We start from the raw sequence: 13,121 nt of genomic DNA, 5'->3' as shown, positions 1-13,121 counted from the left end.
AGCTATACTGGGTGGGCTGCACCATCCCCCCAGATATTCACGTGTGCTCGTCATAAGAACAGTTAAATAATACACGTGGGGCATGGGGAGGAATATATTTATTATTCATTATTTAAAGATAACAAAAGTTATCCTACTCGCTCTTAACGTTTTTCACTTACTTTCCAGTTTCTTATATCAGTCTCTCCCACTCCTCTTTATTATTAAGACCGTTTTTATTTGTATTGAAGCGAGACATGTAAAATTGTTCGCCTTTCTTTCTCTTGCACATGTGGTCCCCTCCCCGAGTGCTAAGTTGAATAACTTCAACTCCACTCCATTTCAAATCCTCTACTTTATGATTGTGTGCAATCCAGTGTTCCATGAAAGGAGCTGCTCTTTTTCCTGTCCTGATCGCCGATTTATGCTCAGTTGAGTTACCGTGTCTATCCTTTTCATAAAATCATAACCTTAATTACTCTTCTAGTTCTTCACCCCAGATGAGATTTTTATTTGCTCTCCTCTATCCTCAGCGAATTATTTTTTATATCCACATTGCTTTGGATAGACGATTGTGTAGTAATTTACTACACAATTGGTTATTTATGTTTTACTGATCTTGTCCGCAAGAGATTTCAAAATAAACTACATAATTGATGCAGCCTTTGACTCCCTTTCACTGAAGGGAGTTCGATACACGAGTTCTTGGTGTGTGGTGCGAGATAACTGTCAGTTCGCTTGTAATGGTTGCTCAATAAAGTTGTTTACAATTCCTTACGTCCCCTTCTTTATTCGGTGACAGGAGAATGAAAAATTTTCTAGCTAACGTAATAGAAAGTTTCAATTCTATTAAGGGCTAGGAGGCGAGGATTATGCAGTCCTTTCTTTTCTTTATTATAACAGCAATTCAAAGAAAAAACCAATCAGCACATATCACCAGAACCACAACTCCCATGAGCACATGGGGCACAGTGTCCATAGCAACCGCCAGCCAATGATGCTGCCGTCCGTTGTATAATTAGCCGTGACGTCCCTTCCTCTTCCTCTTCTTCTCTGTGAGGAAATGAGACCAGGAACACTCTTCAATCCTTCTGGTCTTGTCCTAAACCAACACAAGACAAAGGTTATCCAGTTCTTCTTTCATGAAAGAAGGTAGAAAAAAGCAGTACACAGCCGATATGAGAGCCAGAACAGAATAGCATATCAACACTTCTAGGAGAGTCAGAATATGAAAAATACTCTACAACTAACTCCATCATAACATAATGCAATAGCAGAAGCATTGACAGAAATCATAAATCGTTACTTACTGAATTACGAAGTTATGCGGGTGGGTCGAGACCGACAAGTCTCGGGAGGGTAATCCTCGCCTCCTAGTCCTTAATAGAATTGAAACTGTCCGTTACGTTAGCTAGGAAATTTTTCATTCTATGTCAGGACGGAGGCGAGGATTATGCAGTTTCAAAGCTTATCCACCACAAGTTCTGCCGCCCCATAAATGGGCTTGAAGTAAAACTTCTTGAACGTGGACTCGGAGGTCCAGTCCGCCGCTGCCATAATGTCCTCCAGCCTACCTCCCACCTGAATGGCTTTAGAGGCCATAGCTTCTCTCGTGGAATGAGCTCCAAATCTGGTGACATCTATCCCCGCTTCGGTCATGATCCACCGGACCCACCTAGCGATGGAAGGAGCTGAAACTGCCTTAAACGGCTTCTGCAGAGGAATGAGAAGCTGACGTTCTCCCGGAGGGCGGGATTCCGCCGTCATGTTTTCGTACGCCTTAAGGCATCGCACCACACAGAGTTTAGGTTGATCCGGAAAAGTTGGCTAGGATACCGACCTGATATTAGTCTTGTTCCTCCTAGCGACCATGAAAGTAACCCCTTCCGGAGTGAACATGCGTGCCGTAATATCCAGTGCTCGCACGTCCGAGACACGTTTGCACGAAACCAGACACAATAGGATCGCCAGCTTAGACGACAATTCCTTTCTGGTAAGATACTGGTTGTCATGCCAGGAGCAAAGAAATCGCAATATGATGTTGACATCCCAGAGATTCCTATATCTGGGTTCTGGGGGCTTGGAAAGTCTGGCACCTCTCATGAGTTTGCAAACCCACGGATGCTCGCCCACTGGTTTATCGTCGATGTGTGCATGTCCTGCTGAAAAGGCGGATCTGAAAGAATTAACAGACCGATAGGCCAATCCCGGCTGGACCAGTTCAGCCAGAAAGTTCAAAATGTGGGCAACGTCTGCCCCCACGGGATCGGCGTGTCTTCCCAGACACCAATGACGCCACCGTTGCCAAGCCGATCTGTACCTCTTGACGGTACCTGGGGCCCAGGCTCTACGGATGAGCTCCTTAGCGTCCACCGAAAGGCGTCCGTCCTGCCAGCGTCCCCTGAAATCCTCCATGCCATGAGGCGCAAGGTCCCCTGAAGTACCAGTGGATGCGGTTCCCCCAGGGAGCCCGCAAGCAACGAAGGGAACAAGGGCAGCCGAATCGGGCAGTCCCATGACAACTCTAGCAGAGGGGGAAACCAGGCCTGGGCCCGCCAGAAGGGGGTCACTAGAACCAGGGAGGCCTGCTGACGGCGAGCTTGCGCCGCTACTCGAGGAATCATAAGAAACGGGGGAAACGCGTAAGCCTGCTCCAGCGACCAGTCCTGCAGAAACGCATCGACCGCCGTCGCCTCCGGTTCCGGCCTCCAGCTCACGAACCTCGGAAGTTGCCGGTTGAGTCGGGAAGCAAACAGGTCCACCGAGCACGGCCCCCAACTGTCCATCAAAGCCTGGAAGACGGCAGGATGCAGTCGCCAGTCGCTGAAGTCCTGAAAATTCCTGGAATGCCAGTCCGCGATCGAGTTCCAAGTTCCCGGGAGATACTCCGCCGACACCGTGATTAGTTTCTCTAGGCAGTAGTGCCAGAAGTCCTTCGCCAGGTTTGCCAGGGCGCGAGACTTCGGTCCGCCCAGGCGATTGATATACTGTACCGCTGACACATTGTCCATGCATAACAGGATGCATCACGACACCTGGTTCTGGGTCAGAGACTTCACCGCGAAGGAACCCGCCAGGAGTTCCAGGCAATTGATATGAAGCTGGAGCTCTTCCTCCAACCAGCGGCCCCCCATCGTGATATCGCCGCAACGAGCTCCCCAGCCCGTTCTGCTGGCATCCGATTCGATGACCAGGTCCGGGTTGGATCCGAAGATCGCTCTTCCGTTCCAGGCACTCATGTGATCGATCCACCAACGCAACTCCGTCCTCGTCTCCTCTGTGAGAGAGATGAGTTCGGAGTACGTGATACCCTTCCGGAGATGTTGTGCCTTCAGTCGTTGAAGGGCCCGGTAGTGCAAGGGGCCCGGAAAAATCGCTTGAATCGAGGATGAGAGGAGACCCACGATTTGCGCCAGATGTCAAAGGGAAATTCTGTCCTTCCGAAGGGTCTGGGAGAGTTCCTTGCGGATCTTGGTTACCTTCTGCTGAGGAAGGCTGAGACAAGCTGACACCGAATCTATGAGGAACCCCAGGAAGGTTAACTGCCTCGTCGGAAGGAGCTCGGATTTCGAGCGTTCACCACAAACCCTAACTCCTGGAGCAGAGCAATAGTCATGTTCAAGTTGGAACAAAGCCGATCCGGCGACTGATCCATGATCAGTATGTCGTCGAGATAGATGATCATCCGAACGCCCCTCTCGCGAAGTGTCTCCACCACTGGCCGCAGGAGCTTCATAAAGCACCAGGGCGCCGACGAGAGGCCGAACGGGAGTGATTGAAACTCGAAGACCTCCCCGTTCCACAGAAACTGAAGAAAACGCCAGTCAGGCGGGAAGATAGGCACTGTGAGGTACGCATCCTTCAAGTCCAGGTGGATCATCCAATCCCCTTGGAGGAGAACGTCGCGCAGTAGATGGAATCCCTCCATCTTGAAATGGCGGTAAACTAGCCATTCGCTGAAGTCTCTTAAGTTTATGACCGGGCGAAACCCCTTGTCCTTTTTCTGAACCAGAAATAGGTTGCTCAAGAACCCCGAAGGGTGAAGGCGCGTTCTGCGGATAGCGCCCTTCCTGAGGAGTTCCGACACCTCGTTGTCGATCAGACTCCTGTCCTCTGAGGAAAAAGTTAACGGTCGAGGGCGAACATTCTGGAGGGGAGTACCGTAAAATTCTATTCGGAAGCCCCTGACAGTTTGGAGAACCCAAGGGTCTGAGGAGATTTTGCACCAGTTGTGGAGATAATTCCTTATCCTCCCCCCCAGCACGGACGGGGAAAAAAGGGTAACACTCACCGGATGGGCCTCCCGGAGCGTTGGCTCTGCCATGATATCCTCTGCCTCGCCCTTTGCCAGCGCCTCAACTGGGGTAGAAGTTTCCCTGGCGGCCATCGTTCCAGCCGTTGTTACGCCGCTGCTGGTTTTTGTTATTAGGCCCTTGCTGGAACTGGCGGCCGGAGGAGCGACCCCGTCCTCTTCCGGCCCCTGCAAAAACCCGTCCAGGAAAAATCTTTTTGATGGACGTCTGCGCCCTGTCTAAAGCAGAGAAAGTGGTGACGAACTTATTCAGCTCCTTAATAAAGGGCTCGCCAAATAACTTGCCTTGTGCAATAGGCCCTGCCTCCGAAGTGGCCAGATCTCCAGCTTAGGATCTATCTTGATGAGGAGAGATCTCCTCCGTTCCGCTGCCAACGCACAGTTTGCGTTGCCCAGGAAGCATAGCGCCGGCTGCGCCCAACCTGCCACGACCTCCGTGGACATCGCCGTCCCCGATTCCTTGGCCCTCTCGGCTAACTGGATGATCTGGGTCACGGGGCCCACGGCGTCCAAGAGCTTATCCTGGCAGTTGCGCCAGGAACGATCTATGCCCTTCCTAGGGTCCTTCATAAATTTAGCGAAGAACGCATAAAGCTTTTCATCGATGTCCGGGGTGGCCGCCACTCTGCCCTCCATCTTCGGGCGAGGGAACTCTCCCCGCATGCGGGTCCGAGCCTCTCTCTCTAGGGGTTGGCGAACTTTCCCCGCCACATACGCTGCAACTTTGGGGTCAGGGGTCCATTCCGACGATAGTGGGTGGTAGATTTTTGTCGGATCGAACATATCGGGAGTTTTGTCATCCCCTTCCATGGACCCCGAAGACTGAGACGCCGGGCGCCAGGGCCGCCCAGTGTACTCGTCCTCATCCTCTGAGGAGGCCTCGTCCTCGGTAACACCCTCTCCCTCCACGGGGAAACCATCCTCATGGTCTGAGTCCGGGGCGACCTCGTCGCCATCATCTCCGAGGTAGAAACCCTCCCGGCAGGTACAAGCTTCAGCGTTCGCGCTCTCTTGCGAAGGAGTCCCTCAAGCGGTAAAACTCCTCCAGGTGCCCCGCGTGACGCTTCGCTGACTTCTCCCCCCCCCTGCGCACCTTTGGGTCCGCGGTCGACAGGCACTGCGTTACCGAACACTCCGGGGATACTTTGGGTGAGGGCATCCACTCTCTCCCGCAGGGGCGCCAGCACAGTATCCAATGCCTATGAAAGCGCGCGGCCAACCGCCGGTGGCAAGGGTTGGGTGCAGCAAATTTCCCCCACCTCTTGAATGGGGGGTTTTGAATGCTCAGCAGACTGCATTCTATGAGGGTGTGAGCACAAAACACCTTATGCCTAGAATCTAGAAGGTAGCCCCCTCGCCGGTGCCCTGACAGCCTATCTGTCAAAAATAGGTAAGGTACCTGTAAACCGCCACTAGGTGGCGCCGCACACACAGCGCGTTCAAATGCACCGAGCCGGTGTCAAGGCGAGGGTTGGTGAGGCCGTTAAACACTCTGCCTCAACGCGCACACCGAAGGAAAAAGAACCGCGAGCGCAGCCTTCTTCCAACGGTGGTACCCCACAGAGCTGAGGAAGCGCGAGGACGTGCTTCACACAGTCCGCGGTAGATCGGCAGAAACGGCGCAAGCAGCGCCTGTCGCCAGTCAACTGCCGAAGGCCAAACACAGAGAAAAGTGCACTAAAGAAACAGCGCTATTGCACAGGCAGATAATAATAATAAACCACAATCACTAGAAACACAGTACGTCAGAGAGGAAAAAGGGGTGACTTATCTGACGAGCAGAGAAGAAAGAGGAAGAGGAAGGGATGTCATGGCTAATTATACAACGGACGGCGGCATCATTGGCTGGCGGTTGCTATGGACACTGTGCCCCATGTGCTTCATGGGAGTTGTGGTTCTGGTGATATGTACTGATTAGTTTTTTCATTGAGTTGCTGTTATAATAAAGAGAAGAAAGGACTGCATAATCCTCGCCTCCGTCCTGACATAGAATTGACGTTAATAGACGCTTCAGTAAGTGGGAGGCCACGCCTATTCATGGCGTAGCTGCTCGTCATAGGCCAGCCTTTCCTTTGAATATTACCGGGAAATTACAGTAACAGGAAGTTGAGGGTTTACTCTTCAGTCCATTCTTTGCGATTTCTTGAGGACATGAGAGTCGAATACGGGTAAGTCTTGGGACGGTGCTTAACAATGGGCAGCTGTCGTGGGGGAGACGGGATACGTTTTTTCGCGGATATGAACATTTTCTTCTTACTTGATTAGCGGTGGGGACAGGCATTCCGAAATCGATTCGTACCCGATCCGTTAGCTGCCTGTGGGCCCCTTTACCTAGTGTTTTTTTGGGTCTGGATAACTGACATACGAAGGGCTTTCTATAGCCTTCATATATGTTTTTATGTAACCTTGTGCTTAACGACGGGGCAACTTGCCCGTGAAAACTGTATAACTGTCCCTCCTTTGCTTTCAAAATACCCTAAGGTGAGAGTTGAGAAATTTAGTATTTATCACTTTTTTGTACTGCATTAAGAATATAGATGACAATACAATGGGCACGTTTCTGTATACATCGCTTTTGATATATTATACCAACCATGGTTAACTGTATTACATTTTGGAGGAATTGGTGTATTTAAAGACCATAGTATCGCAAGTTAGACATCAATTCCAAAGTTACTTTCTACACCCCTTGGACTGTCTGGTTGTGTTACTAGTGGTAAAGGAATCAGATTGACAACAACTGACTATACCAACACACATTTGGGCCTATGCACGTCGGTTTTAAGTGCTGCCGTCCTTCTCTGTCACTGGGCTAGCACCGTTATACACTTTGTGCTAAAGCCTTTTCACCTTTCGGGTGGATTCTTTTGGGTTCTTTCTTGTGTTTCTCTCGCTCTTAATTTAAATACATATATAGCTCTTCTTGAGGTCTCGCTTCTTTCCTTTTTCTTGAGTCTTTTTCTTGGTGTTCAGATACGAGATTCTTTTTGGAGCACACTGGTTCTGATGCTGGTATGACGTGTTTTGTTGAACCTAACCTGCCTCTGGACCAATAGTGTTTGGTCACTTCGACCACTTTTTAAAGAATGTGTACTCACATGGGCATCTGTTTTTCATTACTTGTACAGTATCCTGATGAAGCCCTGTTTAGGGAGAAACATGATAGCTGCACGTGGATTTGGTGGAAGCTTTATATATCATCTGAAGACTCAAGAACATTTCTTTGGCCATTTGACTGCCTATTTCTGTTGCCTCTCTTTTCTATGTTTTATCTAGCATTTAGACTCTGCTGGTTTACTTTTAACCAGTTTCAGTGTCGAAAAGATTGGATTTTACTGTTTGAGACGAGTAACTGATTGCATGAAAAATTCTCTTGACCACTTGATATGTTCTCAGTAGTTTCGTGGTAAGATTGAAAATGTACATGGAGAGATTTGACATACGCAAAAGTATCACTTGGAGGTTCTAGTCCACATTCACCTATGGTAGGATATGTTTTATCAGTTGGACTTCGAAACAGGGAAGGCCAATTGACGGATGCTCTGGAGGCCATGATTGGCTGGAGCATCTATCTGTCGATGATGTGGAAGACTACACCTGGATGTAGTTGGAGCTGGTAAGGAGGTTTGAGACAGGAATGAGATTCTGCAATTTTGTGTGAACTATGGCAAATTGTTTGTAAACAAATTGTTTATGTTTTGAGAAGGCTCCATTTAGTAGGTGTGTGATCTCGATATCAACATCAGCATTGACGTACAAATGCTGAAAGAGAAAGTGTATAATCTGAGAATCAGCGGTGAAATAGAATGACCTATCTTCTTGGTAATGCCAACATTTCAGACAGCAGCCAATCAAGCCTAGATAAAAGTATCACTTTATGATACACAAATAAAGACATATGCTTTTAAAGGACGTTTGTATTTGGTTCTACACATTTTTGCTTTCATCTATTTCTGTTCTAAAATTGTTGACCCATTTTTTATAATTGTGCTTTTTAATCAACTGTGACTACTGTAATTTTTATTCAACACTCAGTCAGCCTATGGCGAGTTTTGTGCTATATGAGAATAAAAACACATAAAAAAATTCTTAACTGTCGTGTGATACAACAGTCTTGGATTAAGAATGGCATTGGTATGCCAAAGCCCAAATCTGTTATAATGGGTACAGGTGAGATTACTAGTTTTTTGTCTGATGACATGTCAGTGTCATGCTACAGAAATACATGTGTGCCTCTAAAGTATCCCTTCTTGCACAGAATCAATCCTGATCACAACACAGGCACCTTGCTGCATTGCATGAAAGATTCATAATCATGGGCCCCTGGGCTCCCAATGCACATCATCCAGTGCTCTGTTGATGCACCTCACAAGTTGCCTTGTCTGCATGGACTTTTGTAGGGTTGTAGCTTTAGGTACAGCTATTGTTCCATGTGCATTGACCCCTTTAAATGTACTTGCATGTTTGAATGTGTACATGTAGGTCTGTTGAACTTTAAGAAAATGATTGTATGTGTTTTGTTCTATGAATATGTTTGCCTGCTGTATGTGTGCAGGCATGTCATGGGTCTCTGTGTATCAACGCTGGATTGGTTGTACCGGCCACCGGGTGTTTCCCTGGGAGGTTGGAAGGGTGAAGAAGTTGGTTTTGCTACTGAGGCTCTTTTTGTAGCAGTGCAGCAGTTTTGAAAGCACCTGCTGCAGAGTTCCTTGTATAGCCAGTAGCTTTCCATGAACAATAAAAGTGTCAAGATAACTCTGGTGATTAAAGTGTCTGCTGGAGCGAGTTCAGAATTTTGTCTAGTGGCAATTTTGGTTAAGCTAAGGTACGTCAGATGTTTTTTGTTTTTTTTGGCCTAACAACTGTAATGTCCATGATTTTCTGCCTTACCTTATTAAGTAATGTTTGCTCGCATCCTTGTACAATCTTAGTAGCTCATTATGTTACCCTCTCTTACCCCCTCTTCAATGTCCCCTTTACTTTGTTTTTCCCTTCCATTGCTGTGAAGCGCTCTGATACCCTTCGGGGTCTTGTTTGCGCTATTCAAATCTTTTAAAATTAATAAATAATATGCCTGCTGCAAAGGACATATACCATGCAGATCACAGATAAGTATTTTATTTGCAGTGCTTAGTGGCTAACTGCTTTTGTCACAGAGATCTTTTCGTTATTGTACAGTTCATCAGTTACAATCAATCTAGCAGTGAGCTAAACCTTGTCATCAAGGAGCTACATGCAGAGTACATAGTACAGGTTAGATAGCTATATGTTTTTCTGAGTCTTTCATTAATTAATAATTTATTTAAAGAGTTTTATATAGCTCTGGCTAGACCCGAAGGTATCAGAGCACTTTACATAAGGGTCCGCATAGTTGCAAACATACATCAGTTACAAGTTACCAAGGATACCAGTAAAAACTTTTAAGGAGCATGGAGGAAAACGAAAATGGAGTGAGGAAGGTAAAGGGGGTAGGGTATAAATACGACGGAGAGACAAAGGGGAGGTCTGCCCAAGGTCCGGCTGGGTAGGTGACGGCCGGGAGGGAATCCGCAGCCCATTCCTCTTCAGCTATCAGGTAGCTCCACCGGGCATCGGTCAGATAGCTAGGTCTCAACAGAAAGCATAAAAGGGATAGAAGACAAGAAGAGAGGAGCGTAGAGGGGGTAGGGTGAATGGGAAGGAGGTGGATACGACAGAGAGACGAAGAAAAGTCTGCCCAAAGTCTGGCTGGGTAGGTGACGGCCGAAGGGGAAATCCATAGCCCATCTCCTCTTCAGCTAACAGGTAGCTCCACTGGGCCTCGGTCAAATAGTGGGGTCTCCACAATCGAGGGAAAGTTCAAAGAGTACATGTCCTGGAGTGAGAGCAGGATCAAGGTCAGGTGAGGGATGCGATTAAGTTCAGGTTGATGGCCAGTTCGACTGTCCAATCAATCTAATGTTGCTCAAAAGGGCTTGTTTGGGTAGAAATAAATTCTTATAAGTAAAGCTAACCCTAACCACTGTGTTTCATTCTCAATACTGGATTTGTGCTTCTCCGCACCAAGCAATGTTAAATAAAGTATGGATGACATGAATCCTGCACCTTGTAATTCCCTCTGTCTTCCTAACGTTTTTTATACATTGATTTACAAACGTATTTATTGTCCCTGTATTTATGTGTGATGTAAAGTGCTCAGACACCCTACACTGGTATCAGAAGCGCTATAAAACAAATGAAATCCAGGTGAGAGAGGGGCTGGGGAGACATGAGAGGCTCTGTTGGAGGGTGATAGTGAACAAAGTACTTGGCTCCAGGGATGATTGTTGTATTCTAGTGCACTGTGAGGTCATCATGTACTATGCTTTAACAGCAATGAATATAGAATGAACACTGTGTTGTAGAATGTGTCACTTTTTGCCCTCCTTGTAGTGGTCAGGCTCGCTCTCTGCACTCACTGTGCACCATTCAGGGGCTTGTCGGACAACACTAGCCCTGAAATGGCCTTGAATGATTGATATATAAACAGAGCACAGGAATGCGGATTGTTTCACACTTTAATTAATTATTTAATCTTTGTCTGTTTATTGCTTCCCCAGGTGCGCCTACATTTCCGGAATCGGAGCTGGTGCCACCCAAACATTCTACTGCCATGGAATGGTCGGTCGCTATGTGAACGTCATTATACGAGGCAGAAAGGAGTGGCTCTCGCTTTGTGAAGTGCAGGTCTTCGCTGACCCGGAACCACACATTCATGGCAAATAAGGCCATTTAATCAGGATCCTATTATTAGCCAGGCTCAATATAATTACAAATGTAATGGAGTATTGGAGCGCTACTGAATCAATGTATTGAATACACAGCAATTGTTCTTTAATTGTTGTAGTGTGAACTGCTAGTTAAATTTACAACACTGAAATTATGCTGTTCATTTTCTTTCATTCGTTTAATTTCATTAATTTTCGTTCATTTCATTCTTGCTTTTTATATTCTGGATTTATCTTTGTTAATTTGATTCAAAATATTTTCAAATGTTTCTTTCAGTTTAATTCAATAAAGATATATTTGCAAATTGTTTTTCATACTGTTATTCCTATTCTTCTATGTGACCACAAACTATTAGGGCACTTGTTAGAAAACTGACACAACAAAACACATCGGGGCAGATTTACAAGAACTTGCACATCTCTGCATTTTAACAATGATGTGTCACACAAACAAACCCTTACGCCATCATTTACAATGCGTTGCACCGTGGCGCAAGGATTGACAGATGCTTCACGTATATGTTGTCGTAAAGGTAATGCATTGCTGGAGTCATGTCGCAAGCGCAACGCAACTCCAGCAATGCTTAGGAATGCCTATTCCAATTATGCTGCATCACTCCTTATGCCTGCTTCAAGCAGGCGTAAGATTTTGACATAGTGGTGTCATAGAAGTGACACAGTAAAATCTTGTCGAGATCACTGTGTCCCTTTTACAAGGCTTTCTTGCGTTGGAACGCCCACCCTGCATTCATTATACCTGACGCAGGTATAATGTGACGAAGGGATTTACAATGTGACGCATCTCTCTAGATGCGTCACGTTGTAAATGTGCCGCAACCTGGCACATTGTTTACGATGCCACTGCGTCACAAAAGTGATGCAACGGCAGCGTTGAAGTGTCACAAGGGGCTTGTAAATCAGCCCCATCCTTATTCTTGGCTTTGTAGGATGGTATCAATAGTAAGTTAACACATTACCACTATCAAGCTATTTGTGTTGTTCTGTATTCCACTTTATTTTGTGCGTGTGTGTGTGTACTCCAACCAAGCATCAAATATCACCATAAACTGCAGCTTCCTAAATCTCTGCTCTGCCTGCAATCCAGGAATTGGCCTGACATAAGAAAGGCTGCACAGACCCTCGCCACATGGCTGTCCATCTATTGCCTTCATACCAGACTAAGCCCACACCAGGCCCCTCTGGACACCCTGAGACACTGACTCAGTCTGACAGAGAACCCATTTGTACAACGAATCTTTCCTCGGCCTTTGCTGACATGTTCCTCACAGTAGTGTGTCTTCAGAGGCACTCATCTTAAAATGCTGAATTCACCCTAGTCAGTGAGTATTTCAGAAGGAAGACAAGAAGCTGGTGTCTCTTTCTGTACCCCACCCTCCCACCTCATGGCTCAATCTATTCCTCAAAGAATCATTGAGTGGAAGACAAGTGTTCCAAAGGGGTGTTGTGAATTGCTCATGGGGATTACATACATTGCATAGTATTTTGTGGTTTGCACAACATGCATAAATTCTACAAAGTTCACAGCTTTTCATGGGCAAGTGATCGGCCCCCCGCCCCACCATAAGCTGCTGCAGGCAGACAGTCACACCTCAAAGAATAGTCATCGGAATACTCATTGAGTAAATAAAGTAGGAGAAGGGACACAATGCTGACATATTCACTGGAAAGCAAACGTTGTTATCTTATTTGCACAAATATGAGATATGTATCTGAATCTTTGATAAAGACTCCATTGCACTGTACGCTTTAAATTAAATATTCACCAATATTAATGGTGCTGTTTAAAACAGAGGCAGCCTGGTAAAAATGCCCATTTCACATCTCATGATTAAGCTGTGATGAACATATAAACTGACATTTTTCACCTGGCCAGATCTTCCCAGAGACTGTATCGGAGGCCTGTGGTCAAGGTCCAAGGACAGGGATGGAGAAGTTTCATCTCATTAGGATAGGGAATGTACTGGAGGGAGGAAGAAGAGGTGGAAAGACCAATGCACAGGAACCTTTACATGGGAACCTACCCACTTATAAAGAAAGGTTTTGAAATTGTTATACAGAATGGG

The 13,121-nt window shown here is 46.6% G+C and overlaps 1 protein-coding gene across 1 annotated transcript in view; it reads left to right on the top strand.

Annotated features, from left to right (window-relative positions):
- Positions 1-11,157, top strand: part of LOC144763943 (fucolectin-like) — a 109,034-nt gene extending 97,877 nt beyond the window's left edge. Inside the window, exon 4 of the mRNA XM_078649988.1 lies at positions 10,870-11,157. Coding sequence (XP_078506114.1) covers positions 10,870-11,035 — 166 coding nt within the window. The 3' untranslated portion in view covers positions 11,036-11,157. The remainder of the gene's footprint in view (positions 1-10,869) is intronic.
- Positions 11,158-13,121: the final 1,964 nt, after the last annotated feature.

Source organism: Lissotriton helveticus, chromosome 6 (genome assembly GCF_964261635.1).
Source record: "Lissotriton helveticus chromosome 6, aLisHel1.1, whole genome shotgun sequence".
NCBI classification, from domain to species: Eukaryota; Metazoa; Chordata; class Amphibia; order Caudata; family Salamandridae; genus Lissotriton; species Lissotriton helveticus.
This window is presented reverse-complemented; position numbering and strand designations above follow the sequence as displayed.